Below are 25,848 nucleotides of genomic sequence, written 5' to 3'. Positions count from 1 at the left end.
GGGGGGTTCTCCTCGCCGAAGCGGAAGAACCGGGACAGGCGGTCGGCGTTGGCATGATCCGTCCCGGGGCGATGCTCGACAGTGAAGTCCATCCCTTGGAGGGAGATTGACCATCGTAATAGCTTGGGGTTCTCTCCCCTCATCTGCATCAGCCACCGCAAGGGCCGGTGGTCCGTCTGTACTCGGAAGTGGGTTCCAAACAAGTAGGGCCGTAGTTTCTTGAGGGCCCAGACTACGGCGAAGGTCTCTCGTTCTATGGTACTCCAACGCTGTTCTCGAGGCAGCAGCCTTCGGCTGATGAAGGCTATGGGCTGATCTATGCCCTTGTCGTTGAACTGCGAGAGGACGGCCCCGATGCCGTGTTCGGATGCGTCGGTCTGGACCACAAACTCTTGGGAGTAGTTGGGGGCCTTGAGCACTGGGGCGGTGCACATGGCGGTTTTCAAGGCGTCGAACGCCTGTTGGCACGGGGGGGTCCACTGCACCTTCTTCGGGAGCTTTTTGGAGGTCAACTCCGTGAGAGGCCCTGCGAGGCTACCATAGTTTTTAATGAACCGCCGGTAGTATCCTGTGAGGCCCAGGAAGGCCCGGACTTCCGTCTGAGTGGTGGGGGGCTCCCAGGACTTGATGACGTCGATCTTTGGTTGGAGGGGGGCGACCTGCCCGCTGCCCACCTGATGCCCCAGGAAGACCACGGAGCCTTGCCCGAGCTGGCATTTGCTGTCCTTCACTGTTAGGCCGGCTTGGCGCAGGGCCAGCAGTACTTGCCGGAGGTGCTGGAGATGCTCGTGCCATTGAGAGCTGAATACAGCTATGTCGTCAAGGTACGCTGCGCTGAACTCCTCGAGTCCGGCCAGGACCTTGTTTACCAACCGCTGGAAAGTGGCCGGGGCATTCTTCATCCCGAACGGCATGACCCTGAAGCGGTAGTGTCCATCGGGTGTGGAGAAGGCGGAGCGTTCTTTTGCTCCCTCCGTGAGCGCAATCTGCCAGTAACCGCAGGTCAGGTCGAAGGTGCTGAGGAAACGTGCGGCCCCAAGGCGGTCGATGAGCTCGTCGGCGCGGGGAATAGGGTGAGCGTCCGCTCGGGTGACCGCATTGAGCCCCCGGTAGTCCACACAGAATCTTAGTTCGGGGGCGACCCCAGGGGAAGCCGCTTTCGGGACCAGGACTTACCGGGCTGGCCCAGGGGCTGTCGGAGGGTTCGATCACCCCAAGGGTTAACATCTTCTGTACTTCGGTCTTGATGCAGGTGCGGACCCGGTCAGGCACCCGGTAGGCTCGGTGTCTCACAGGTGGGCTGTCGCCGGTGTCCACGTCGTGGACACACCAGTCGGTGACCCTTGGGATGAGGGAGAAGAGGTCTGCGAATTGTCTGAGCAGCTGGCGACAGTCGTCGGACTGTTGGGCAGTGAGGGTGGTTGACAGTTTCACTCCCTCCACGGAACCATCCAGGTCTTTAGCGCACAGGGGGTCGGGCAGGGGTTCAGTGTCTTCTTCCGCCCCATCATCGGTGGCCAGTAGCAAACTCAACTCCGTTCTCACAAAGTGGGGCTTGAGACGATTCACGTGGAGGACCCGGAGGGGGTTCCGTGGGGACTGTACATCGATCAGGTACGTGACCTGACTCTTCCGCTCGATCACCTTGAAGGGACCAGTCCATTTGTCCAGTAGGGCGCAGGGTTTCACCGGGGCCATGACCCAAACCTGCTGGCCCGGCTGGAACTCGACCAGAGTTGCGTTCTGGTCATACCAGCGCTTCATTTCTTCTTGGCTGGCCTCGAGGTTAGCCTCTGCGAGTTCTCTGAACTTCCGGGTCTGGTTGCGGAGCGCCAGGATGTAGCGGAACACATCAGGGGGGGTTCCCCGGGGGCTTGTCTCCCAGCCCTCTTTGACCAGGCTCAGGGGCCCCCGGACGGGGTGTCCGTATAGTAGTTCGAATGGGCTGAACCCCAGGGACTTTTGGGGAACTTCCCGGTACGCGAACAGGAGGCAAGGGAGGAGGACGTCCCATCTTCGGCGCAGGGGCTCCTCGAGGCCCAGGATCATCCCCTTCAGGGTTCGGTTGAAGCGTTCCACCAGGCCGTTGCCCTGGGGGTGGTAGGGGGTCGTGAACTTATATGTTACTCCGCACTGCTGCCACAGGGACTTCATGTAGCGGGATATGAAGTTAGTGCCGCGATCACTCACAACCTCGCGGGGGAATCCGACACGGGAGAAGATCCCCATGAGAGCCCGGCCCACCACGGGAGCCGTCACGGTGCGGAGGGGAATGGCCTCGGGGTAGCGGGTGGCATGGTCCACCAGGACGAGGATGAATCGGTGGCCCTGGGCGGTCTTCGGATCCAGGGGTCCCACGATGTCGATGCCGACCCGCTCGAACGGGGTACTCACAACGGGAAAGGGTTGTAATGGAGCTTTGCGCTTTCCACCACTTTTCCCACTGCCCTGGCACGTGAGGCAGGATTTACAGTGGACTTCTACATTCGCTCGCATCTTGGGCCAATAGAAGTGGGTAACTAATCGCTGATATGTTTTGTCTTGGCCTAAGTGTCCTGCCAAGGGTACATCGTGGGCCAGGCCCAGGAGGAGGCTTCGGAAGCGCAGGGGTACCACCAGTACTCGGGCTGCGCCTAGCTCGGCTGACTTTTGTTCGCTGTATGGAGGCCATTGTCCCAATAGACCCAGTGGGTTCCGGTCCGGTCACCGGCGGTCTGGGCTTCGGCTTGTTGTCTGAGTCCCACGAGGGAAGGGCAGGTGGCCTGTTCCTGGCAAAACTCTTCACGGGAGGGCCTTCCCTCACAGCGCCACTGGGCCATCTCGGGCAGTTCTCCGAGCTCAGTCAGTGCCTCAGGGGCGGAAGGTTCCGGCCCTTCTCCCGGGTCAGTGCCTTCTCCTCCCTCCGAAGGAGGTTGTCCGTTTCTGGTAGGGTGTCCCGGTTCTCGGGGACAGTGTTCGGGGGGAGGGCCTCGCCGCCCTCGGAGGGAGGCAATCGCGCGGTCATGGAGCGCGTGGTGGCGCAGACCCATTCGGGTAGGCCCATCATCTCGAGATGGGCTCTTCGTTCCACTTGCCCCCACGGGGAACTCTCAAGGTCGTTGCCCAGGAGGCAGTCTACGGGCTGTGATGTTCGGACGGCTACCTTCAATTCTCCGGAGACTCCTCCCCACTCGAAAAGCACCAGAGCCATCTGGCAGAGGCTCTCGGAATTGTCGGAGGATATGACCGGACAGAGGGCACCGGGTAGGATCTGGTCTTCGGAGATTAGGCTGCGGTGGACCGCGGTGACACTTGCCCCGGTATCGCGGAGGCCCTCGACTCGGTGGCCGTTGATGGTCACCTGCTGTCGGTACTTCTTCGTGTTGGCGGGCAAGGGTGTCCCGGGGACCATTTCTCGATCACTAAGGGAGACCAGGGCCATGGCCGCTGGTTCCCACTCTTCGGAGTCCTCTATCTCTTCCCCTAGGGCCACGGAGGCCATCTGCCGGGCCGGGGGGTTGGTCGTTGCGGTTCGTTGATACTGGGGACACTGGGGGTCATTGGCGTAGTGTCCGGGCTGTTGGCAGCGGAAGCAGGTGATCCTGGTTCGTGGCCCTAGCCGCCCCGGGGCTCCGGTGCTGGCTGGGGACGGGGCTGGACCTGCCGCTGGTGGGCTGCTGGGAGGGCTGTGCGAGGGGCCCCCCTGGGAAGTCTCTCGGTCGGCCGTGGTTTCCTCCGCCCCTCTGGCGGGGGGGTCCTTGACTGCGGCGACCGTAGTCTCCCACGGGGCCTCGGGTGGCCCGGGTGTTCACCCAACAGTCAGCCTCGGCGGCCAGCTTTCGAGGGTCGGTGAGTTTACTGTCCAGGAGATGTTGGCGCAGTTCTACAAAGCAATTGGCCGCTAAATGTTCCCAGGCGATCAGATCAAACAGCTCTTCGAAGGTGGAGACCTTGCTGCCCTTGATCCACCCGTCCAAGGCCCGGCTGTAAAAGTTCACGTATTCTACCCATGTGGTGCCCGGTATCTTCTTGCAATCTCGGAACCGTTGCCGGTACATCTCGGGGGTGAGTCCATACCGGCCCATGAGGGCTTCCTTCATGTGGCTGTAGGAGTTCATGACCGTGGAGGGCAGATCCAGCAGGGTATCTCTTCCTTCGCTTAAGAACCGGCCCCATAGGCCAGCCCCCCAATCCTTCTGCGGGACTCGGTGAGAGGTCATGGCGACTTCGTAGGCCTTAAACCACTGCTGGATATCGTCGTTTTTGTAATACTCCTTTACCACATCCTTGGGGATGTGGACTTTGGCTTCCACGGTGGGAGCGGATGGTAGATTCCCGGACGGTTGTGACTTTTCGCTTTTAGCCCTCCACTCGATCTCTTTCAGGCTGCGTTCATGTTCCAGCTGGAGTTTCTTTTCGTCGTGCTCTCTTTGGCGTCTCTTTTCCTCGAGTTCCCCTTGTAGCCATAACTGCTAGACGGCTAACTTTTTCTCGGCCAGTTTTATTTCTCCCTCGATTTTTAGCTTGGCCAGTTCAAGTTCGTGGTTGCGGCTTCTCTCTCGGTCTGCTAGTTCCTCGGGGGACAGGTTCCCCTCTGGCCCGTTGTTTCTCACCGGGATGCTTTGTGGTTCATGGGCGGAGTCTCCTTCCGTTTGGGTCGGGGGCGCCCCCGTCTCGACCCAGGTCTTCAATACTTTCTGGAAGTCTTCCTTTGTGCTTAATCCGGTGGTAGCGATTCCAAGGTCTTTGCAAAATTGTTTTAATTCTCTATGCGTATAATAGTCCAATTGATCCTCTCGGAACGGTGAGCTCATTTCGGTACCTGCGGCACCCAGGGAGGTTTCTCCTTCCATCTCTGTTTGGTAGTGCGTCAGTCGTTCACTGCACGCTCTCTTTCGGTGTCGGCTCGGATCCCGTCGTCTGCCACCAAATGTTGGAAAGGCGTTCGCCGGAGGGGGGTTCGATACACGTCTTGCCCACCCCTTTGACCCACCTCTCCCAAGTAGGCCGAACCAGGCGCGCACACCCTGAGCTTACACTACGAACAGAGTGACACCACACGTATTCTTTGCAGGACGATAGGTTCTTTTATCGAAGGTTTCAAGGGATCTTTATGATCCAAGGTGCAAGTAGTACAGCAGCGGCACAAGATACTACAAATCGGTGGTTGGGGGTAGCGGGACAGTCTTTGAAGGTAGTGTCTCTGCGAAGTACCCTGCGGATAGCTCACAATCCTCGAGCTGGAGGGTGTTGTGTCTCTGGGCGATCTCTTGCCAATTCGTCCTCGAGGGGAGCGCCGCGAGTCACTCAGCAGGCACAGGTAGTCGGAGTTCGGGAGCCGCGATCTCGTCAGCAGGGCTCAGATGGTTCAATGGCTGGGGGCCGCGAGTCACTCAGCAGGCCCAGGTGGTTCGGAGTTCGGGAGCCGCGATCTCGTCAGCAGGGCTCAGATGGTTCAATGGCTGGGGGCCGCGAGTCACTCAGCAGGCCCAGGTGGTTCGGCGTTCGGGAGCCGCGACAGCGTCAGCAGGCTCCGATGGTTCCAGGTCTTCTCTGCCATTCGTTCCTCCGGCACCCCCTATTATACTCCCCCTGCCCTTTGAAGTCCGGAGTCCTCGCAGAGAGGGGCCTTTTGTGACTGAGGGGGTTCGGCGGGATTTCCTGCCGCTCGTTTCTTTGGTCTTTTCAGGTGGGTCTGGGAGGGTCCCCAGACGCTCGGCAGGCGAGGCGCCTGCTCCCCAGGGGCCTGGTGGCCGATCGAGTCCTCCCGGGGGAAGGCGATCCGAGGTGTGACTGGGCTGGCGCCTCCTGGTCTGGCTCGGGGGTTCCCGCTCCCTCGGTCGGACATGCGTGGTAGGGTGTCGAGTCTGTCGGGGACTCTGGCCGGCCCTCGGGTCTGTGTGGCTGGGGCGGCCGGAGTCGGAGATGCCGTGTCTTGGGGGTGGTTGCAGGTTGGCTGGATGATCGGGAGGGCATACGCCGTGAGGCCGGTCTCACACTAAAAAAGATGTTATTTACCAAGGCAGTGTGAGCACCAGCAGGATAACTTGTCTGGAAAAAAAATATTGTGCTGAAGCTCATCCCCTTCCTAGAGCTTGATGCGATTTAGTTGGAGTCTCTGAAACATCGCTGTGACATTTGCTACCTCGAACAGGTGCAGCACGTGCTGTAGGCCCCGTTTGGACCACCAGTGAACACACCAAAGAATTGATACCCTGGGGTTTGTTATTTATCAGAAGTGATAAATGACAACAGTACAAGTTTTCTCCTGGAAATGGGGCATAACATGCAGATGTTGGTGCTTACAGCAACAGATTCCTCAGGTCCAGTTATTTGCTGGGCCATTTTGACCCAGTAAATTTTGGCAGGTTTACATTGCCTAAATTTATTCGGTGTAAAATCCAACCTTTATTATTTTAGCAACAAAACAATTACTGCAAAACCCTGCATAACGGGGATTTGCAAAGGGTTTAGAAATGTTACTAGCCACTGGTAATTGAGTGTTTTTTCAGGTCTGCTTGAAAAGGACAAAAGTTATTCATTAGTTTGATGAATTCTAACTTTTGGAACTCCCACCACTGGCCAATTTGTATCAAAGCAAGGAATTTGTCCATCTGATTTGCTGCCTACCTCATATCCTCTGTTAGTCTGAAGCTGCAGGACATGTTCCAAAATATACCACTGACAGTATACCACACCCCTTTTGTTCGCTCCTGCTGAATGGGTTTGCCACATTTGCTACACTTGCTCTTTGGGTGACACTTGGATTTTCACAACCCCTATGACGTTGGTGATGTAATACGTAGACAGCATCCCCACTCTGGAAATTGTTCCAGCAGCACTGGAAAAAATGTGTTGTACGATGCACCATATATGCAGTGGGAGGGTTCGCTCGCTCTCTACATGCTTAATGGGGCTGGTCTGACAAAATTTGCCAGGACTGCTTTGGGTTCCCGTCCAGCCCTGAAGATATGTGGGAGAATGTATTTGGTTCATCTGGATCCACTCTCGTCTCCTCCAGACTGCAGGGACAGGAGTCCTGGGCCTGGCTACCGGAGCTCGCTGAGCAAAGATCTGCCTTGTGTTCGACAGGTGTTTCTTGAGCAGGTTGGGGAAGTATTTTCAAAGCGTCTCCGACCAAGCGCAGCCCATAAATCCACAGTCGATCACACCTGCGATAATATCTTATTCGGCAGAATTGCCTGCTCTGCTCACCAGATAAAAACACGGTTAGTGAGGTTTCTGACACAATTGCGGTTTACTTGCTGCCCGGGAACTGTTTATATTTTCAGATGATAAAATAGGGATTTCCTGCAACGGACATCACACCTATTGTGAGCAACAGCCTTGGTCCTAAAATACAACTTTTCAGTGCAGATGTAAATCAGGAAGCCAACCCGAGGTCTTCAAAGTAAGAGGCCTGTCTGGGTGCACCGTGATGCTGTTTCAAGACACGGAAGGTGAGAGGAGTAAAATATAACTGCAAGGCCACTGTTTTGCGCTGACATTTGCTTTCATGATATTTTTTTCCTCAATTATCTTTCCATGCTATGGAGTATCGAATGATACCCACAATGTTGGCATCGTTGCCCGAATATTAACACTTCGGCCAAGAGAATTACAATTCGAAACGGAGGTGCTACTAACAGTAAGCGAGGCACGCTGGCGTCACATAAAGTGACATCACAGGAAGTAATGTATAGAGAACCGTGCCTTTGAATTTCCTGGCTTTGTCATTGCAAAGCACTGAATGTTAGAGGCCTTTCATTAGCCGGAATTTAAAGAATGTGTGAACATTTTTTAGCAGCCAGCAGGGAGAAGTGGTCTAGTGGCTAGAGCGGTCGACTTTGGCATATGGGGTATCAGCGCCACATCCTGTGTTTCTGGGCAATTTTATCTCTGTGCCCAAAATTAACAAGCATGCGTACCTCGCGCTGAAAGAGGAGGAGGCAGCAGGGGGAGGGAAGAGAGGAGGGGGCCTGCGCCTGCTTCCCTTGCGGGAGCGAGCAGGAACCATCTGTTAATTACAAACAGATGGTTTCAAAGCTCGCTCCCGCAAGGGAATCGCCAAACATGCACGCGTTGACATTGAAAGCAATGCAACGCGTGCATGTTTTTGTGCCAAAAACGGAATCAAATACTAAAGGTCTCCTCCTATGCAGCGCATGCGCGCTGCGTAGGTGAGTCCTAAAAAGGACTAATAGCAAAAATATTTTTGGGGTCTCAGAAAGCACAAAGCTTAGTAGTCCCTTGTCAGTACAAAAGGAACTTATTATTGTCTGAATGTGCTCCTTATAAAAGAGAAGAAATTCATCACTCAAAGTACAGTTATTTTAGAATTGGGCTGACCCTTTGCCCTGTGCTATATCCTACAGGGGACTGAAGAAAAATACTAACATACCAATAAAGGAAGAGGGCCAGTTGAAAGCCCCTATAAGTAAGCATTATAATATTTTATAAATACTTTCATGTATACATTTGGCCATTACAAATGTAAACTATCGCTCTAGTGGTTCAAAGTCTTGCAAAAGTTGAAATGTTTGAGGGTTCACTGAAAGGCTTTTGATCCCCCCCCCCCCAGAGCTACGTAGAAAATCTATTGATTACAGTGTTGGGATAGATGTGGCCTTTGCAGTAGCCCCCTAATATTCCTGACTAATGTTACTTTAACATATTTTGTAGCAACATAGGATCCAATGGCTCAAGCAAAGGATGCAGTCCGGTGGCACTGGCGATAACCAAAAAAGGTGAGCAGTAAGCATTTTTGTTTAAGATTGTTATATAAGATTGTTATATTACTTAAGAGATCCAATTATTGTTAATGGCACTCCGTAACAAAAATATGTGAAACTGTGCAGACGTATTTTCAAATTTCAGGTGGAAAGAAAGGGAAAAAATCTACATGGAAACAGCTAAGAGATCAAAATATATATTAATGTGTTTAACCATATTCCTTTTAATGTAAACAAATGATACAGAAACTTAACTAGTATGAATGTATTTTGAAAATTCCTAAATGTTTTAAAAGAAAGCGAATAGAAATAAGGAAAGCATTTGTCCCAATGACACACTTTTTACCTCTTGTTAAAAGGGCCTATTTTCAAACAGCATTTTGAAGAACTTTAGTACTACAATAGTACTACTAACGTACTACAAAATGATGTTCGCAAGCCTACATGCTGAGGTTCTGCCTCCACCTCTCCTATCTTTTCTGGGCTGAGATCGCTCCTCTGACTTTCCACACATAAGTATATGTTTTAGTACTAAATGTGCAATGGACATGAAGTGACAGAAAAATGGGCAATACTTACCGTTGGACCTGACAGCCTTGGGGTTGTCGTCTCCCAACTTTTTGTCTGCCTTCTTCCATTTTTTGACCTTGTTTTTGCTGGCCTTAGGACTGCTAACCAGGGCTAACGTGCTTTATGCTCTATCCCCTAAACATGTTAATATTGGCTTAACCCCAATTGGCATACTTAATTTACGCATAAGTCCCTAGTAAAGTGTACTATATGTGTCCTGGGCCTGTAAATTAAATGCTACTAGTGGACCTGCAGCACTCATTTTGCCACCCACTGAAGTAGCCCTCAAATCATGGCTCAGGCCTGCCACAGCAGAGCCTGTATGTGCAGTTTACACTGCCACTTCGACCTGAAAAAGATAAATCTCTTGCCAGGCCTAAACCTTTCCTTTTTACTCATCGCAACCCCCCCCCCCCCCCCCTCCTACTGCACTCCAAAAAAAAAAACTTTCTAGACCCTTCCTTCTTCTATGCCTCCACTATTACTTTTACAATCCTAATAATAAACTAACATGTCTACTGCTCAAATCAAATTAATTTCATATTTCCCTACACTTATTCACCACTAATCCTTTTTGGGTTCCAGAGTAGCCTGTTACTCGCCGAAAAGTGCTACACCACCTCATCAAGAGCGCAAACCCTTCCCTCTTCCATCCCTCCACTATCCTTTTCAAACCAAAAAACAGACTGACATAATCCACTGCTCAAATTAATCTCATATTTCACTATACTTATTCACCACTAATCCTTTTTGGGTTACCCGAGTAGCGTGCTACTTGCCGAAAAAGCATCCAACGCCTCATCAGGGGTAGTAAGCTCTATATAAATGCAAATATATTACATGACATATATGTCACCCCTAAGGTATGCCCTGCATGTCCCACAGGTATTTAAAAGGCAGGACATGTACTTTTATATTTTGCATGTCTTATTAGTGAAAAACTATCTCTCACATAGGATAACATTGGGATTACCTTATTGCATCTTTCAAGTGTAATTCCTAATTGTGCAGAGATGGACCTTTCAAGTTTGAAATCACTCAGAATTTAAAATCACTTCTTTCGCTGGAGTTGGATTTTAAGTTACAGTTTAACAAATGCCACTTTTAGAAAGTTGGCATTTTCTTTCTTTAGCAAGTTGGTGCCCGTTGCCCGTCCCTCTCTGTTCAGTCTGGGCTTGGTGACTGCTGGGCTTTGTGTATTTCCTCTAAACCGCCACACACAAAGGAAGCTTATGTGTGTCTTGATGGGCCATCCTGGGTGATGGGAGGGAGGAGCTGGGCACGGCCTCACGCTTACACCTCAATAGGCTGTGTCCTATCCACACGCAAAGGGCGTCATACCCCCCCCCCCCCCCGTAGTGGGTCTGGAGCCAGGAAAGGATGGGAGGACCTCTGTGCACTTTAAAGCTTGTTTTGCAGTCTCCTGCCACTTCCACTTCAAAGGCACAAATGGGTATATGTACTGGACCTCTGACAAACATGACTTTAGTACAACTCTGGAACTATGACGACTCTGCCAGGAAGAACTGTTGTGCTTCTACAAGGACTGCTGCTTTGTTGGCCCCTTGCCTTGCTGAGCTGCCCTGTTGCCTGCTGTTTCCCTGCCTGGGTGAGAAGGACTGGACCTGCATCAGTTGAACCCAGAGTGACTCCAAGGGCTTGCTCGCTTGCCTCCTGTTTTAAGCTTCAGGGACACCAAAAACTTCAACTCATCCTGCTACAGCCCCATGACTTTGCTTGCTGCAAGTCTTGCCATGACAAGTGGTGCCAACCCAGTCCCGCACCCTTGGAAGTGGGTATAAAGTGCTGCTACAGCCAGAACTCCCACATCCTCATTGGAACCAGCACATCTTAACCTTTGCATGAGTTGAAACCAGGTGATCCTTGTTGTTGATTGGAGCGGACCCGACTCATCGCCTTCGTAATCAATGCTTCACCTACTGTGGGAGTAGCAATTACGCACAGAGCATTCAAAACCAGTGTCTCATACCCGAAACTGACTCTTTGCCGAAGTTGCATGGAGAAAATCAATGCATCTCGTCCACTGTTTTGCTAAACACCAACTCCTCGCTTCGGCTGCACCTCACATCTTAGATGCCTCTCGGATCAAGGTGCTTTGAATCAATGGGCTCAAGTGGGTCTCTGTGTCCGGCCCACGTTCTGTCATGGTCGGCCTGAGCTTTTGACTTTGCCCCAGTCCAGTTCACCAGTTATTCCATTTCAGAGCAAATTGGTTCTAAGTGCTATTTTACATTAATTCTTTAAAAATTCATCTCGACTTATACTTTTTGGATTTTTGCCTTGTTTTATTTATACAATTAAGCTCCTGTTTTCTAACCTGGTGTGGAGTCTTTTTGTGGTGTTGTCACTGTGTTACTGTTTGAAGTATTGCACAAATACTATACACATTGCCTCGTAAGTTAAGGTTGACTGCTCTGTGCCAAGCTACCAAAGGGTGAGCAAAGGATAATTTAGGGTGTGTTGTCACTTACCCTGACTAGGGTTGTGGTTCCTGCTTGGACAAGGTGCATACTTCTGCCGACCGGAAACTCAATTTCTAACACTTAGTATAAAAGGGGACGGGTTAAAGGGGGAGTAAAGAGGGGTTAAGGGATGGGGTTGGAGGGGACAAACACCCACCTACTAAAGAGTAAGCATATTAATATTCGCAAACTGCACTTCTAAAATTACTACAGCCTAAAAGCACCCAAAGCATTTGTAAATGTACTCCAGCTCCACACATGAGCGGCCACTAGTACTACAACACACCACCATCAAAAAAAATGGAGGTAGGGACTAAAACCTAATTTAATTTTACTGCCCAGCCCATTTACCTTCCAAGAAAGGATGCTTACATTTATATGCTGAAAAAAAAATCCTGTGAGAGTGCTGTGCACCTAATGTATTTTTGTGCATATTGACTTGGTGCCCTGCTGCACCCAATTGCCATGTGGACTGGTATAACTCTGGACTTAGCTGCTAACAAGGCTTCAAGAATGGAAATGTAACTCTTAACCCCAAGGTGTATGAAAGGCTTTGCAGTTGCAATTTTAGGTAATCGCAAATAATTTGATTACCTAAAATTGCAATTACAATTAGGGAATCTCAATTGCGATTCCCTAAGCACATGTACCAAGCATTTCGGAAATGCAAACTAGGCATTTTGGAAAGGCCATTACCATCGACTCCAAGTCGATGATAACCATGTGCAGTTTTTTCAAAATGCACAAAATTAGCATTTTTCAAAGGGGCATATGTGTGCTTTACATGTGCAAATTAGTTTTGAGGTGGTGCTTCGGAGGGCCCTAGGCACCCTTGGGTTTCAATTAACTAATTTGCGATTACTAATTAGGTAATCACAAATTATGTAATCTAAAACCATTCGCACCTATGGGCCCTTATGCCTATAGGAACAAATGGAGTAGTATTACCTAATAGTGATTAGCTAACTACCATTGAGAATCTTTAGGAATTTCTATCAGGTAATCGCTATTTTCTTACATACCATTTTGCATTCCTTAAATGGTGATTACCTAAAATTCACTATTTAGGAAATGCTAAATGGATTTTTGATACATGTGGCCCTATAGTATGAAAATGGTATTTCCATGAGTAGGAAGAGGGGCACTCTTGATGAACTTGCGTTACAGTACAGGTACTTAACTTGTATGGTAAGTGTTTGTGTGTCCCCCATCAATTTAAATGCATAAATAAATAATTGCAGGCGTGGCCAGATGGGCTGGAGAGTGAACCCTGTACTCTTGAGGTGTGAGTGTCACAATCATTTTAGTGGATGTGCTGTAGCTAGCATGGCCAGTGCCTGCCCCAATAGTAGCAGAAAGTGTTGAGCCCTTCCTTACTAACAACTGACCACAGAATTAACCCCAAGTAGTAAGAAAAAGAAAAAAATGAAGCCCCTTGCCCCATATACAGCAGTGTATTCAAGAAAGTAGCTGTATGGAAGGTGCTGTGCAGAGCTATAGCTCTCTAGGCTGCAGACATAGTTGGGCCATTGGTTTAAGCCAGCACTGAAATGAAGGAACCGGTGGGGATAGGGGGAGAAAAAAAGAAGTTGTACCCCTGACTGCAAGATCAGCTGTGGGTAGTGAGGCAAATACTTTTGGATGGGACATAGGAGCAGCATGGGAGTGAGCAAGGATTCCTCTGTCAGGATGTAGAGGTGGAGCCCTGGTCCCTGAATTTGGTCTAGTGGAGGAAGTAGCACCAGGGAAGAGGGACAATATGTCATTATTAGAAGAGGCTTCCTATATCTAGGTCTGGGGAAGCACAGAATTGGAAGTTTAAGTCACTTGTGGAACAGCAGATGGGCACATTCCTCACTTCTCTTTAAAATGTTTTGAAGAGCCAGGTATAGCAAAGGCTTTCTGTGGAGAGGGAAAGACGAGGAGAACAAAAGCCAATAATTTCAGGCTGGTGCTCATATTCTTTAAAATCCCACATAGCAAAAAAAGTAAGAAAAATCACCATGCTTTAATGCACTAGGATCAGTTTCCTACTTCATCTCAGTTCATATAACATGACAAGGACCAGGGATTTGTTGAACATAAAGATTTTCTGGATATGGGTGTACAAACTTATGTGATCCTTCTGTACAGACTGACAAGCCCATGCAAAGGCAATTTGAAATGTTGATGCTGCAGGTGCTTTGCAGAGGGAAAAAAACCTAAAAAGAAGGGTTGACACAGTATGGTTTTGTGATGTTTTTCATCAATGGAACACTTTTAGTTTGTTGGACAGCTGATACACCGTCCACCCTGCATAATTGTGTTTTAAAGTTTGATGTTTTAAGGGGGTATTTAGATCTGTTGCAATAGTAAATCAAAAGCTTAATCCCCTCCTTCCCCTTTGCTCCCTTGGGGTAAAAGATGCAGACCGTAATTACGTGTCTGTAAATTGTGGGGAAAGTGATGTTCCTTTTCCTAAAATAGATCTCTATATATATGAAGTATGTAATATGGGTGCATGTTTACTAAAAAGATTGAAATAAAGTGATTCTTACTTTCTGCAGTTCTGCAGCAGAGGAAGATTTTGAATCCTATTTGCGGAATGTGAGGTCGCAGTATGAAGCATTAAGGAGTAGTCGTAAGTAAAATGTTTTATAAGGTTAGATTGCTGTAACCATGTATTCTCAATCATATGTTCTTTTCTTTGTGGTCTTCTGGAGAAAGCTATACTTTCAAAATATAGTTTCATTCACACCATCAAGATCAAAACAAATTGGCATGGCCCTGTCGAGCACATTACTAACACACTTTTTTCAGTCTACTAAATAGATCCTAAGAAATGTAAGTGGTATTTGGTATGGGCTTCTTTTTGGATTTTTCAAGCTTGGAGTATGGGTTTGGTTGGTTGTACTGGAAGTTTTTCCCTCTGTTTCCCTTTTTCTTGCAAAAGTCACAAGGAGAGATGTGTTCATAGGTTTGCAGTACTGTTTCTCCCTTTTCCAATCAGGAGCAGGGTCAAGACTTATTTACATATGGCTGGGTCCAAACTGAGGTTGCATGTTGTGCAAAATAATGATGGATTGGGATGCAGCCTGAGTAAGTACCAATTACTGAGATTAATTCAAGCATTCCATCCATCATTTTTTGTATACTTTAGTGTGTTCCCCTAAGTGGGATGGGTATGCCAAGATGTGGGTCCCATGTTCACTATGTCACTGGAACCAAGCTGATTAGCCCATAACTAGGGCGAAATGGGTCCTGAGTTGCTTGTGTTCTGCTTCAGAGAGGACCTGGCTTGCCAGTTCGGGCTGGCCTGTTCCAACTGGAGCAGAGTCCAGACTTATTTGGATATAGCTGGGTTCAAACTGAGGTGACGTGGTGTGCAAAATAACGATGGATTGGGATGCGTCCCGAGTAATTACCAGGCTTAACAGAGGCCACAATCGCAGTTAACATATTGTCTGCCGATTTATATCAAACTGTGTAGGTTTTAGCAACTCTTAAGCCCCAATGGCTTTGTAGGCATTTTGTAGTATAAACCCCGAGATCGACCGAAGCCTCCTGTTACCTTGAGATTTAATGGCACAGCTCTGCTAGGTTGCTTCTCTGAAACATGTCTCCCTGTCCTGGTCATTACCCAAAACTTACAATATTCTGTATGAAATGCCCATACAATTCATATGCATAAAGGCTACAGTACTCTTTTCGATTGTGGACTTATAAAACTCCATTGTTGAAGCCCTTGCTAGAGGCAGCTGGTCTAAAGGGAGCATTTTGCTGGCTACTTTCCACTGTCAAACTGCAGCCTGGCCATATTCAGACCAGCTTTGCTTCATGGTCCAATATGCTGAAAGAGCCATCTCTGTAGGCAACATAATTGTTTGCCCAGGGGAGGGGGGGTGTTGGGAGTCATAAGGGTTAAAGCTGTGCTACTGATTGCCACACCTCCCTGTGTGTCCAGTTTGTTGGATCTTTTCTCTCATTAGGGTGGAAAAATAGCATTGTTGAGATTGTTTTGAAGAAATTTATCTAGTCAACGCGTCTGCTAGAAGGCAAGTTTTATACTTTGCTCAAAAACCCTCTACAACATTGACGAAATCCCTGATTCCCCTAATCCTGCATTGCTCATGTGGAAATAAAGAAAGCAAACCTATTCTATTGTAGAGAATCTTTTAGATAGCTGTTTATTCACAGATTATCATGCCTTATCCTGCAATATAGGTAGGTTTTTACAGTGAGTTCAGAGAAAGATTCTGACTATAAGGCTGATCATACCAGGCCATGCATGTTAGTTGTGCCAGTATGGTAAGCAATCTCTGGGTGAAACGCTCTCCTTTGATAAATTAATATTTGTCTCCCTTCTCACCAGATCAGGGGCACTGTAGATGTTCCTGCGTTGGGTTCTCGCACAGGAAACGCTTTTCACTGCTGGAGTATTGGTACGGGTAAAACCAGGTCCACGACTAGTACCCCCAGATGTTTATTGGAACAAGAACAATTCTAGCGTTTTAGGGAATACCCTTTACTGTATATTAAGGAACACACAATACACCTTATGAAACCAAGAAATCTTGGATTGATGGTTCTACAAGAAGGGGCTGTTCTTTCCTGGGAGATTTTCATTTTTTTTTCTTAAACTTTTTATTGGAATTTATAAGAAAAAAAGGCACATTACAATATAGCCTAAGCACGTCACTAAAATGACCATGGTCACAGAACATTCAAGTTTGGAATAATGGCCAATAGCGAAAGCCATCATTAAAACATGAAAAGAAACAGACGTATTTAAAATGTTAACAACCAAAGGTAGGAAAGTAGGATCTGCTTTTATGGTTACCCACACTTTTTTGCCTGGTTCTATGCTGTTTCTGACTAGTATGACTGGGATCCAGCTAATCAGGACTCCCAGTCTCTGTGCTTTCTCCCCTAAATTGGTATGGTAAGTATTTAGATACATCCCAGATTGGACACTGGGGTACCCTTATCAGTCCCTAGTATATGGTGCCAAGGTATCCAAGGCATAGGTACACCAGGGGCCCTTTATGGGCTAAAGCATGAATTATGCCTCCCATGGGGGGATTACTCAAACTATAACTACAGGCCTGCCATTGCTGCCTGTATAAGCTGTTGCTAGCACCCCGTAAGACGGATATAGGTTTCACTATATCTGAAGTCACTGCACTCAAAACCTATAAGTCACCCCTAAAGCAGGCCTTCCAATCCTGAAGGCAGGGTGCTCTGTTCCAAGTGCGAGGGTGCCCCTGCATGAGCAGGACACCCCTACAACCTTCGGAGTCCATTCTCCGAGGTTGTTAGTGCATCAGCCATTACGATACATAGAGTGGCCATGCATCATTACGCGATGACCATCTCTAAACTGGCTGTAATGAACCCAGTCATGTTCGGTATCATACCTCTCACACCACAAACAGTGTGGGAGGTATGATTCCATGCACTATAAAGCTCCTCCGGGCGGCCCTCAGTGCTCCCGGTACCAGTCTTCTAAACCCAGACAGCACAACATGGCCACTGCCGACCATAGACCCGATTCTGCCCTCCTCCTGCTGCTGAGCCAAGCTTGAGCAGTGGAAGGCCGAACAGTAGGTATCCTGTGTCAGGGAGGTGTGACCACCTCCCAGACAGGGTTTAGTGTTTTGGGGCCGGGTGGGATCGCTTGCCAGCGCCATTCAGTCTGCTTGAAGGGCACATTTAGTGCCCTCCTTGCATAGTCCAGATCAAACCAGCTCATGGAGCCGTTGGCTCCCGCTCTGGCACGAAACTGGACAAAGGACATGGGAGAATCCTCCCCACTGTCCGACCCCTCCCCTGGGAGGTAACCCTGAATCGTCCCAGCCTTTTCCTTGGTGTTCTTAAGGGCTTATCTGTAGATGGATCCCTAGAAACGTCATGGGATAAGATTCATTTCAAGACACCACTTCTTCAACCGTCTGGGCACTCTGGACTTTGCTGGACTATACTCTGGGCATCGAGACTGCAACTAGGACTCCTCCTGCTGGCCTGGTCTTGTCACCCTGCTAGTCCGCTGCAACGTCTATGCCTGTGCTCCATACAGGAACCTTTCAAGGCCTGTGGGCATCCAAGACACCTGAAGGAATCTCCCTTGAATTGAAGGAGTCACTTCCATGCATCTGCAGGCACTGTGACTAAGCTGACCAGTCTGCTGATCCCGGGCTCCCACGGACTCCGAAAGGCTCAGCAACACAGGTGGTGGTTCTTCACATCCCTCGAGGTCTGCCCTGTCCTCTCACCAAATTTGAGGCCAGTATCCCTTGTCGGAGCCACAGGAACCGAACCCATGTGCACCCCATCAACTCGCTGTTGCAAAGCCTTGTTGGCTTCCTTACTCCAAGATCTAGGGGCTCCAAATTGCCCCTACCTCAAGCATCTTCTGCGACCAAGATCTTGTCCTCAGCGCATCACTTTTACCGTGGGCCTGCATCTTTGGCGAGCTGCTCGAGGTCCTCTCGCGACTCCAGTGCCTCCGGCCTGTGGATCCTCTTAAGGGTCTTATGAAATTACTGTGGGCTCCCATGATTGCTCGGGCCTGCCCTGACTCCGCTGTTTGTGGTTAGTCATCTGGACCTTGCTGGGTACGACACTGCAACTTCTTTGCTTTCCCCGTTTGCAGTTGCCAAGGTTTGTTGGTGCTCTCGACTGGCACCGACCCCTCAACTCTAGACATCCGACGTGGGACAGCTCGTGAACCGCTCCTGGTCGTCCACAGCATTACTGGGTCCTCACATCTGCAGCTCCAAGGTCACCGTCGTCTCCCCTGCAACACTCAACATTGGTGGGCATTCATATTCCGTTCCTCTGGGTCACTCCTGAGTGGCGTAGACTCTGTCCCCTCTACTTGAGGGTACTTCTCAACTTGAATCCACCTTTGGGTTCCACCGGATACTTTTACCTTCTTCACCAGCAGCATCTTCCTGAAGTCCTCCATTGATTTTGACGGTGGTTTCCGATGCCAATTCACATCTATGCACCCGGTTTCCCTGGTGTAGGTATCTTGGTACCAAGGGTATCCACAGGTGGGGTGGCTCTTCAACCTTCTTTCTTCCACAGTGTTTCTTCAGGGTCCACTGGGAAGGGTCCTTCTTTAAAATAGCAACCCTGATTTACCCATTGACTTGCATTGAACCCGCGGTCATGTTCCTACTCTGCACACGGCCTCCATGGGGCTCCTGGTTACTTACCTCGGGTGGTTACTTGTATCCCCAGCACTTCTACGTCTTCTGGAGATAGTCTTGACTAGAGTCGTGGTTCGCATACCACTATTTTAGTATATGGTTTGGTTTCCCCCTGGTGACCACTGTGTATTTCCTGCTTCTTACATGTTTCTATTGAAAAGTATTGTGTCATTGTGTATATCTCCGGCTAGGAGGTATCTGTATGTGTTAGTGAGTGTCTTATAATAAATACCTATTTTTATAAATACGATGTGTGGTTCTTTTTCACTTAAGCTATACCTATTAGATTATGTTCTGGTAAAACAAGCTGCTTTACACTCCTTCTGGACTAAGCCTGAAGACTGCTCTCCACAGCTACCACTTAGAGAGCTTTCCAAGGTTGTCGAAGACCACTGAAATCAACATAAGGGTTGTCTGGATTAGTGCAGGGTGCCCTCTTACATAAGTGTGCACCATATACTAAGCCAGCTTCTCACACTAAGCATCCACATACAGCATTCCCACTGAGAGTAGACCGAACATGCACCACATGTACCCATCCCACCAGGAGAGATTTTCATTTTAAGCACTTCAGCGCAGTTATGAACATAACTGGCTTCATCAGTTTTGGTATTGTTATTGAAACCTAAAACAAAGCTTCACCTTTAAGTACATTTTGATACTTTCCTCTTGTATTCATTATCTTCCTGTGTTGGCATTCAGGTTGATAACTCCAAGAGGTCCTTGGCCATCATTAAGGCCAATGGAAGAATTCCAGAAAAGTATTTTTTTATGTTTTATGGGACAGAAAACCACAGGTCTGCTGAATGTTGTGCTTGCTTCTCTTTGTGTTGCTAATAAACTGAAAGCAATAGTTAAGTTCCACTGTGGATAAGGTTCACCCACAATCATTCCAACCTGTGGAAAATACCAATGACCTGAAAGCACTTTTTTGAAAGAAATTGCTCATTCTTCGCCTTTCAAGCTCTGTTGGTCGCCGTCTCCTGCAGATTTCCGCATTGGCAAAGTGTTTTTCATCACTCAGTTGTTTGATTAGCCAGAATGACTAATTCTTTTTGGAGGTTGGCATTCACATGTAATACAGTTGATGCGCGATTTGTGATCTGAACCTATTCCAATAAACGGATATATTGCCGTTATTCAAAACACTGTGTTAACAAATAGGGCAGTAAATGCCAGTCTAGTCCTGATTTGCAAGTTCCATTACTGCTCTGCTTCTAGAAAGAGCTAAAGTCCCTCCTCTTCAAACTGCCTTTTGTTACTGAGTACCCACAGGTCTCTCCTCCCACTTGGAAAGCCGTCTCCAGAACTCTTCCTCCTCTCAATGTTATCATTACCCTAAACCTCACCCTGGTCGTGAAAACTCCATCCATTCTTTGGTATCCTTCTGTGCAACCAGGTAGTCTGTAACCTTCACCCTAAACTATCTGCATTTAACTAACCCCCCTTGTAGCCCACGCCTGTGATCTCACCCCCTGCAACCACTTTCACTATCATCTCCTATTCCTTTTTTTATCCACCTTCTTGTACAGCTCCCAGTTTCTATAGAGGTAGGTCTGTGCTTTATTAAACGTATGCTTAAATGCATAATCATAGGAAAATTCTTATAATGGAATGGCCAAAGACAACCGCACAAAAGATTTGGGTCAGAAGTGTAAAACAGTCGCTCATTACATCACTACAAATGAAATACATTCATGTTGGGGCCGAGTCTCAAAAGCATTTTTGAGTATGGTAATATCTCTAGAAAAGTAATCTTGTTTTGTGCTTATACTTTGCTTTGAAAATCCGCCACAAATCGTCTAACTCCCTGTTAGTAAAAGTTCAATGAGGCCACAAACCCTCTGTTTTTACTAATTGTATATGAATTGACCTATATTCTCTTTTCATTTCCATTTTATGTTTTGGGGCCAATGCAAGGCTTGTAAGTGTAAATAAAGGAATACGTCCAAATGTGTTTGCATCGAGTACATGTGGAACCCAATGGTCCAAATCTGGCCTCTGTGATATGGGGGATGCTCTCATGTACAGAGTTTTCTCAGACTTTTGATAACACTTAGGTTATATTTTTTATTGTAATATTTGTTTTCCTGGTTCAAAATTTCTATCATAACTAAAACATTAATAAAATGAAATGTGCAGGTCTCCCGGAAATAAGAGGTTATGATACAGGATTAAGTAATCCTTTCTTAAATCAAATATGTTAATAGTCCAACAATGAAAACAATTATTTGGAAAGAAGGCACAGGGTCAAGACTGATTTGCATAAGGCTGGGTCTGCACTGGGGTGGCAAAGTGAGCTAAACAACGATGATGGATTTAACCCAGCTCTGTGACTGGGGGCGAGTGTCTGAAATGTTTCAGTGCTCCGTCCATCATCTCCATGTGTTTGCTTTGTTTCCCCTAAGTTGGCAGGGTACCCAGACATGGGTCCCTTGCTTACTTTTCCACTGGTTCAACCTAGCCTGGGTGATGAGGGATGTTACCCCGAAACCGGTACCAGGATGGTTGTTTCTGGTCCACGGAAGACCTGGCTTGGCAGTTCGGTCTGGACTGTTCCTATGAGGCACAGGGTCAAGACTGATTTGCATATGGCTGGGTCTGAACTGGGGTGGGGAAGTGAGCTAAAGAACGATGATAGATTCAACCCAGATCTGTGATCTGTGACTGGGGGTGAGTGCCTGAAAAGTTTCAGCACTCGGTCCATCATCTCCTTGTGTTTGCTTTATATTTTTTTATCGTTTATTTTCCTGGTTCAAAATTTCTATCATAAATAGAACATTAAAAAAAAAAGAGGGGGAGGAGCCAAGATGGCGACCGGAGCAGACGCTTGAGCGCCCGGCTCCGTCGGCCCTTGGCCTCGGACTATCATCCTGATTCCTATCCTCGCCGATTTTCGAGGTGCACCGTGTGCGACGACGCGCTGACCGCGCCGCCGCTTTCCCGGAGTCTTAGCCCGCCCGGATGCCAGAGTTTTTGGTGCCTTTGTTCTCCGCACTGGACCCCTGCTCTATTGTGGCCTTGGCCGGCCCCCTGGAAGCTCCGCAGTCACCGGACCCGCTGTCGCAAACCTGAGCCCCACGGCCCCGATCCCGCCTCACACCACGGACTGTCGCCTGATGAGCCGGGGGAGAGACGCCCGGACACCTCCTGCACCCTGCACCTGACGGGCTGGAGCTATAGGGTAAGCCCCGGAGTGGCGGGTCTCCTGGCCCGCTCTGTGGACCGCGCTGCGGAAGGCTGCAGACCCCCCTCTTCTATCGCCTAGTCGGCGGCAAAGAGAGCCCGAGGGAGGGGAAGCGACTGTTGGCTTTCACCTGTTGCGGCGTAGACCTGATGGGAATTGCCTCCTTGTAACGACCCCCCCCTGGCCACTGCACCGTTCAGCGGTAAAACATGGCGTTGATTGCCTGCTCGCTGTCGGGGGGTGATGCTTTGGTCTCGCCCGCTGCCCGCTTCGCCCTCCCTCTACCAGACTCTAGCTCCACGGTGCCGTCCCGGAGTGCTGCCGATGTGGGGGCGCAGCTTCCGCTGACATGCGGCTCCGTTCTGGCTGCCCTGCGGGACTTTCGTCTGCAATTGTGTGCTGGCTTGCAAACGCTGAGTGAGCGGTTCGACTCCATACTGTCGGATGCGGGTCGTGAGCGCCCCGTTTGGTATCAACAAGACATGGGTCAGCCGGTGCTTTTGTCCTTTTGCGGGGACGCAATGACTGTGTATAACCGTGCTACACTGGTGTCTGCAACTGGCTTTCCCGGCACCCAGGATCACTCGCTCTCCTGTTCAACTGCGGACACTTTGCTTCCCCGTTCATCGCTGCCTGCTTTGTTGTTGCCTGCCTCACCGCGCCCGCAAGAGTATCCAGCTGAGTGACACCTGACGTCCTCGAGGAATCGTTCACGGTGGGCTACGGCTTCTTTTATGTGGAACTCCTGTACTTTACAGGCCAGGTCTGGATTTTATGTGGTGCAAAAGGGGACCTCAATAAATGATCGGCGGCCATTTTGTGACTCTACTTCCCCATCTTTTCCCCAGCGGCCATATTGTCTTTGTTTGCACGGGATGCGGGGCCTTCATGTGGGGGCTGGTCTAATCTTAAGCCCGCGATCGGGCCAGGGCTAGGTTGAGTTCTATCATCAGGGTTTCACGGATGGACTGGACTCGGACTGGAACTGTTTGCATATGTTGTGCGCACTCGTCGCAAATTGTTTGCCTTCATTTAAATTGCTGTGACATGCTATCTATACACGACCGCTTTTGGGTGTAGTGGGTTTTCAGTGTGTGGAGGCGTGGCCGGCCGGTGGTTCCGGGCGCTCTGAGGTTACGTGGGCTCCTCCCCGCTTTCCTTTCTTCTTTGTTTTCTTATTTTCTTTATTCTTTTCCTACTTTCTCTCTTGTCTATATTTCGGGTTCATTGGGCGACAGGCACTATGCTGGGGGGGGGGGGCAGGCCGTAGCCTCCGCATTGGTGTAGGGTGGGGGGGTAATTCACTGTTTCTTTTTAGTTCTATGGGCCTTTTTCTTCTATGTCTCTGTGCTATACTTGGTTCGATTCGGGGTCCGGGGGTGGGGTGAATTGAGTGGGGGCGGCTTTGGAGGGGTGCGTATTTACTCATGTAACTATCCTGTTGTCTAACTGCACCGCCTCACTGTCTGAGATTTTCTATGGTCGTTTTAATGATGCTGCTGTTTCCCCGTGTGGTGAAGCCATCTTGCGGACTCGAATCTCCTTCGTTCTATCCTCTACTGACTTTTTTCTCGCAAAAATCATTTTAAAAACCTTAAAATTAACCTTCACTTCTCCTTCCCCTGGTGTCAAGGATTTCTCCAGTGTATACCTCTTGAATCGTTGCACGCTTGACCATTGATGCACAAGGGATGTAATGTTTGACTCCGTGCTTCACCGTATTGTGGCCGGCCGGATGGTTGTAGGCCCGTATTTGTTCTTTTACTATGCACAAATAAAGGTTTTTAAAAAAAAAAAAAAAAAGAAATGTAAGCATTGGGCTCCCTTAAATCGGGGAAGGCCTTGGGTCCCAATGGCCATGATCATACTCCCTCCGCTCAGAGAAATGCTGCTTGAGGCGCGCGACTTGGGACACCTGCCGGCAGACCAAAGGGCAGCAATGATAGTATAAAGATGAAAAGCCAGCTGATCAGTGCAGTTCCTACCGTCCTATTTCGCTTATTAATGTGGAGGCCAAGGTCTTGGCAAAGTCCTTGGCGGACAGGCTGGTATCTGTGATTGCAGACCTGGTGCACGTGGACCAATCTGGGTTCATGCCCGGTAGAAGTACCTGACACAACCTACGGAGACTGTACGGGGTGCTGCACATGACTAGTGGCAACGAGACTCAACAGACGGCATTGATGGCGCTGGATGCCTCAATGGCTTTTGACAGCATCGAATGGCCATACCTATTTATGGTCCTGCAGAGGTTGGGTTTTGGCCTCACTTGTTGCGGCTGGGTCAGACACCTGTACGAGAGGCCTACGGCGCAGGTGCAAGTGAACTGAGCTATGTCTAGATCCTTCCAGCTACAGAGAGGCACTTGGCAGGGGTGCCCCCTCTCCCCGCTCCTGTTTGCTCTTGTCTTGCGCTGGAACCACTGGCTCACTGAGTCAGGAGAGATCCTATGATCTGGGGAATGCGGGCGCCAGGGGGATGGGAGGAGCGTATCTTCCTGTACGCTGATGATATTGTTCTGTACCTGACACGACCCTACTACTCTAGCGCAAGTGCTTCATATTTTTGAGCTTTTTGGTAGCTAGTCTGGATACAATATCAACTGGTCAAAATCGATGATCCAGGCAAGACCCTGCTGTGGGTGGGTGACCTTTTAAGTGAAGTGGCTGCGCTGTCTGGCTTTAAAAGATGGAAATTAATAGAAATAGAATATCTGGGGGATGTGTGGAAGGGGGATTCTCCCTGTGCGTTTGAATATATCCAAAAAGAGTATGATTTGCATCAATAGCACAGGTACCCGCATTTGAGACTCTTGCACTCTCTGCGCACACATGGACACGGTGGACTTTCCATTCCAGACTACTCCCCCGTTTGAAGATAGGATACTGCTGGATCCCATTAGGGACAAACCAACCTCCACAATTTATCGTAAATTGATTAACAACATACCAGACCCTCTCAACACTCAGAGAAGCCTGGGTCAAGGATCTACAGGCCATAGATGACGAGGACTGGCAGGAGACGATTAAAAGCCCTAGAGAGGTTTCCATATGCTCCAGATTTCGCCTAGTACAGCTCAAGTCCCTTCATCGCACATACTATCCGCGTGCACACCAATACTCCTGGGGTAGGGCACTGAGCGCTGTACGTAAGGGGATGCGGGGAGGAGGGGACCTTTATGCACATTCTGTGGGATTGTCCCGAGGTGTCCCGATTCTCGCAGGGAGTCACGTACATTATGACAGAGGTGGTGGGAGTGCAGAACTGAAAGGGCTTTTATTAATGATTCGAGGCGATGCGGACTGGTCCAGATAAATGGGAATTTGTCTGGCTCTGTCGGTGGGTGTGGCAAAGCGCAATATTGCCAGGAGCTGGAGGGCACCTTCACCCCCGCAGGTGGAGGAGTGGAAACGAGATCTTGATTGGTGCCAGAGGGCCAAAGAAACAGTGAAGAAAAGTAGGGGATGTGTCAAAAAATGGGGAAAAGTGTGGATGCCGTGGCGAAGGTATAGACGGCTGGGAGCGGGGGACTAGAGATGTGTCAGGAGGTAGCACATCTGCCCGCTTTATTCATGAACATAATGCCATCGATTCTCTGTTTGATTCCTGATGTATTTATGACAATGCTTTTGTATGGTATGGTCTCTCGAGCTTTGTTAATAAAAAGAGTTTTAAAAAAAAGAAATGTGCTGGTCTCCCGTAAA

The 25,848-nt window shown here is 49.0% G+C and overlaps 1 protein-coding gene across 2 annotated transcripts in view; it reads left to right on the top strand.

The window, feature by feature from the left end:
• AP1AR (adaptor related protein complex 1 associated regulatory protein) overlaps nt 1–25,848 on the top strand; it is a 202,273-nt gene that overhangs the window by 135,002 nt on the left and 41,423 nt on the right. For both annotated transcript variants that reach the window (XM_085636195.1, XM_085636202.1), the window contains 2 exons: nt 8,662–8,726; nt 14,311–14,384. In XM_085636195.1, the coding sequence (XP_085492321.1) occupies nt 8,662–8,726; nt 14,311–14,384 (139 nt within the window). The remainder of the gene's footprint in view (nt 1–8,661; nt 8,727–14,310; nt 14,385–25,848) is intronic.

This window comes from Triturus cristatus, chromosome 2_1 (assembly GCF_964204655.1).
Source record: "Triturus cristatus chromosome 2_1, aTriCri1.1, whole genome shotgun sequence".
NCBI classification, from domain to species: domain Eukaryota; kingdom Metazoa; phylum Chordata; class Amphibia; order Caudata; family Salamandridae; genus Triturus; species Triturus cristatus.
Note: the sequence above shows the minus strand (reverse complement) of the source record. Positions and strands in the feature narration are given on the sequence as shown.